This window comes from Octopus bimaculoides, chromosome 18, assembly GCF_001194135.2.
Source record: "Octopus bimaculoides isolate UCB-OBI-ISO-001 chromosome 18, ASM119413v2, whole genome shotgun sequence".
In the NCBI taxonomy this organism is placed as follows: Eukaryota; Metazoa; Mollusca; class Cephalopoda; order Octopoda; family Octopodidae; genus Octopus; species Octopus bimaculoides.
Window position 1 is genome coordinate 3292533 of NC_068998.1, and position 5224 is coordinate 3297756.

Consider the following 5224-nt stretch of genomic DNA (forward strand, 5'->3'; position numbering starts at 1 on the left):
GGGTGAGGGAGGGAGACTGAGAAATAAGAAGAGAGATAGAGTGGGAGACAGAGTGAAAGAAAGAGGAGAAAGAGAGAAAGAGAGAGAGAGAGGAGCAGAAAGAGGTAGAGGGAATCAGAGATAGAGAGATAAAGCGGTAGAGGGAGACAGAAGGGACAAAGAGAAGAAAGAGAGTTAGAGCGATGGATATAGGGAAGAGAAAGAGAGAGAGAGAGAGATAAATACATATTCTAGTTTATGTGATCGAATTATATATATATATAGACACACATACACACACATACATATACATATATACCCACGTATGTATATGTATGTGAATAGACACGTACATACAAACCAACACACATGTAGTATATATGTCCACTGTACACACACTCACACAAATACATGCATTGATAGTGTCATCATACATATATATATATATATATATATATATACATACACATACACACACGCACTGAGAGAAGGCGAAAGAGAAAGGGAGAGGTTTGTACCTGTCAAGTCGATATCTATATTTATACACCCGCGCACAGATACACACTTATCTCTTATCTATATCTATAAATATCTATATATATACACGCAGAGGAAGAGCAACCGTGTGCTGCACAAGCGTTGGACTATAATACAACGAACACATTTGCAAACTCTCGCTGAGAAAGAGGACTATATATATATATATATATATATATATATATATATATACACACGCATACAGTGGTTGTATATAGAGTAATACATCTGTATATACAGTAATATAGAATTATATATATACTGTTGTATGCAGTGCCTGTATCGAGAGGAACACATCGCTGCATAATTTACCAAAAGATTTGTCTTCCTGCAACAATCTTTAAAAAGGTTTGTTTAACCGTTGCGGACTTGGATTATTTTAAATTTCCTGGGAAATTTTACTTTCAATTGTAGAAAAGAAGAAAAAAAGAACATAAAAAGCAAGTAGCTTTTCCGTTTCAGAACTAAAAAAAGGAAAAAAAAACTTTATTACGAGGAAGGTTAATTAATGCCAATCATTGAACTATGCTGGTTTGTTGTTTGAGTGGTGAACCAATTCGAAATTATCCTCATCGGAGCGGATTTTGTATCATCATTTAAGTAGCTTTTTTAAAATGAGATATAAACGTTTGCCTACCGGATTTTATTTGTATTTGTATGTGTGTCAGTCCTGATGCTAAATTAATTATACAAATTAACCAATTAGTTGTGTGTTTTTAATATACATGTACATATTTATAGCTATTTATTTCTGTTTCTGCATACATGCAACACATATGTAACCTACATGCACACATTTACAAGTTTGTAAACCATAAACATATACATCGTTATATTTACACATGCAGGACACAACAACTGGAAATTTATCTTGTGAACATTTTATATAAATTCATACTTTATATATACATTCACATAGACACACATATGCGTATATATTATCTTTATATATAAGCTTAAACAGAACTCTCTATATACACGCCACTATAAATGTAATTCGTACTTCATATACACAAACATTATATATAGACACACACACACACACATATATATATATGTATATCCATATTTATATATGACCTTCCATATCACTATATATGTTTTTTCTTACGATTGTTTGGCAGTTCTTCCTTTGAGAAAGATCTTTGCGTTCACATAATGGTAACAGAACAAGCGAGGGATTATTACTCTTTTGTCGGACAACTCGGTGCAGATTTTGGTAAAGGAACCATGAAGGACTACAACCACTCGGTAAACGTCATTACAATTAACAACAACAACAACAACAGCACCAACAGCGGCAACAGCAGTAGAAGTAACAGCTTCGACAGCGGCGACGAGGTGACCACCTCTACAAACACCACTAACAACAACAGCAACAACAACAAGAATAGTGGTGGCGGCAGCAACAGAATAATTGATTACCAAAATGTGGAACATGGACAGTTGTATTTTGACGGACCAAAGACACATTGCGAAAACGAAACCTTGGATTGTGTCAGTGAGAAGAACATCAGCCATGGCATTCTAACCCCGTCTGACATTCGATCCCTTGGCCTACCTGTTAATGGCTTCAGGGACATCGTTCTGTTTGACAACGATGATTTCGTGGCCATCTGTGAGAACTTTGTTAAGCTTTATTCGACGTCTGGCGACCTGTTGCACAAGATCGAACTGGCCAGCACACCTCTTTCCCTGTGTAGAGTGGGCGAACGTCGAGTTGTGGTTACCTGTACCTCGCGGATGCTGCGTTTGATTGCCGTCCACATCGATGACAGCAACAACAACAACAACAACAATTTTAACAACAACAACAACAACAACAACAACGATAGCGGTGACAACAACAGCAGCTGTAGAACGTTGGTTCTCGAGCAAGAATTGAACACCGCAACCCAGTACTGCAGCGTAGCACAGCTCAGCTCTAGTGAACTAATCGCCGTCGGTCTTAACGCCCCCGTGTTGCACCGGCTCCTTTACATGCCTACCCACCTGGAAGTGCTGTCCACCCTGTATTTGGAGCAAGTTGGTAAACTGAACGTGCGCCACCAGCGGAGCTACCGTTGCGTGTGTGTCAGCGCCGCAAAGCAAATTTTTATTTCAGACAGGATGAACAATTTCCTCATCAGCCTCAGTACATCAGGCACCTGGAAGATCCCGTTTTTTTACAAGCCCCAGGGCATGGTTGTCGCTGGTTCTTTCTTTTATGTCATCCAGGGTGGAGGACTGAATTTGGTGTATAGATTCCGGCTGAATGGTCTTGATGCCTTCTGTCTCCTGCGCAAAGAACACGAGCTACTAGACCCCTGGGGCCTGTCTATAAACAGGAACAAGAAACTAGTGATTACATGTAATACCTCTGACTGCCCCACAGTCAGGGTGTTTACGTGACAGACGACCAGCAGCCTTGACATAATGCACCTTAATTTCGGTTCTTGACATTATGTAAACCACCACAACCTGCTGAAACACGCATGGATATATACGTATATATATATATATATATATATTTAATGCGTGCACATGAACACAAATGCACTGTAATAACGTATGTGTAATACAGGAACTGACAACGAATGATCCATTTTATTTTAAAAAAAAATAACAAAGTAATGTCTTCCAATTCTTTCGTTCTATATTGCTTCTGTATTAGTTTACATGTTTTACATAATCAAACGCAATTAAACAGATTTAAAACAACAACAACATAAACACATGCAACAATTCAAGAGGACACACTGACACACTGACATCAACACCATACATAATATACATACATACATACATACATACTTATATATATATTCACACCTACACATAAATATATATAGACATCTGCATACAAGTTTATCAAGTAACAACACGCTGTGATTTTGTACTCTATGATATATATATATATATATATATATATATATATATATATATATATATATACACCCATACTTCTTTATTTGTTTATTTCCCACCATCACTACCCCACCCTGATTCTTTCATATCACTGACAATATTTTTTCATCATACTTTATTATACATTTTCTTTTTGTTCCTGTTGTTCAGTTATATTTTTATATTTTTATACTTTATACATTATATATTTTCTATATACCCATTTAATTTATATACACATACATCCACACACTGCCTTCCCGGCACACAAATTGGACCAAACCTTCATGTTTTCCTTTGCAATTTGGTTTAAAACTAACTTTTGTTTAATCATACACACATGTATATAATTACATTTAAACACACGCACATACAAACATACATATACATACATATACACACACATATATGTGTGTGTGTGTGTGTGTACAATGATATATCTTTATACACATACACACACACATATCACTCAGCCATTGTGATACCAGTAACCTGGTGTATAAGTCTATGTACGTACATCTCTGAACGAGGCGTTTGTCGGTCGAGTTCAGAGCGGTTTATAAGAAAAGAGATGACGAATGCAAGTTTATATATATATATATATATATATGAGATTTTCAGAGGAAGAAGTTTTGATAGCGTATTGCAAGTTTCGATTCAATTATTTTCATCTAACCTACCGAAGGAGGCTACCAAACCCCAAATTCGAAGTTACTATCGACTTTTTCGTTATAAAAATAATTAAAAAAAAAATCTGATGTTCTACTAAATGATATTTGGTTTAAAACTAACTTTTGTTTAATCATACATACATGTATATAATTACATACATGTATATAATTACTTTGATGTTTATATGTGTGTGTATGTATATTTGTGTAAGTATATGTATGTATACGTACAGAAATATACATACATGCAGATAAACACACACATACACTTACTGAACACATACATATAGACATACAGTACAAAAGTAATTCAAGTGAATGATCGTTTCGTGCAAGCAATTATCAAAAATACTTGAGTTATTCATGTAGTTTTATATAGCCAATATCATTTCCATATTTGCTGTCTCTGAAGATCGCACGTATTGGATAATCGTCCAGTTATCCAATATCCAGTGTGAAACCGATTGGTAAAATCGGCAGTAATGGATCTATAATACTACATACTTTGGTTTATGCACACGCACACATATTTATTTTCATTTAGTGGTAGCACAGACTTCTCTCTGTCGGCGATGTTTCGGAAATGGTATATCAAAACTGAAATTTTGTTCGGCGATTTCCGCAAAAAATTATTTCGTTAATTTTTTTTTTCAGTCGAATCACTTATTTTTATGTATTTTTTTGTGTGTATGCATGTATGTGTTTATGAGTGTATGTATGTGTATATATCTGTGTTTATGTATGTGCTTCGTAAGTATATGTGTGTGTCTATCTGCATGTATGCATACTTGTGTATGTATACATACTTGTGTATGTATACATACATATACTTACACAAATATACATACACACACACATAAACATCGGCAGTTCAGCTGAAAAAAAGAAATTGAGGAAATAAACATTTTTTTATGGGAATTGCTGAGACAAATAGTTTCACTTTCGATATACCATCTCCGAAACATCCGCCTGGTGTCTCTACTCTGTTTTTTTTTTTTGTTTTTTTTTTATCCATCTTTATACAGATTAAAAACTTGGAGTAATGAATGCCTTACGACTCCAGCCTCTCTGAAAAGGTCTATGAAAACCTTTGTTTTCTATTCCTTCGTTTGTAAATTCAAACATACGCCATACATACATGAATGTATGTA

At 35.1% G+C, this 5224-nt stretch overlaps 1 protein-coding gene across 1 annotated transcript in view; it reads left to right on the top strand.

The window, feature by feature from the left end:
- LOC106872853 (hybrid signal transduction histidine kinase E) overlaps positions 1 to 4356 on the top strand; it is a 12269-nt gene extending 7913 nt beyond the window's left edge. Inside the window, exon 3 of the mRNA XM_014919994.2 lies at positions 1641 to 4356. Within this exon, the coding sequence (XP_014775480.1) occupies positions 1675 to 2907 (1233 nt within the window). The 5' untranslated portion in view covers positions 1641 to 1674 and the 3' untranslated portion in view covers positions 2908 to 4356. The remainder of the gene's footprint in view (positions 1 to 1640) is intronic.
- The last annotated feature ends 868 nt before the right edge of the window (positions 4357 to 5224 follow it).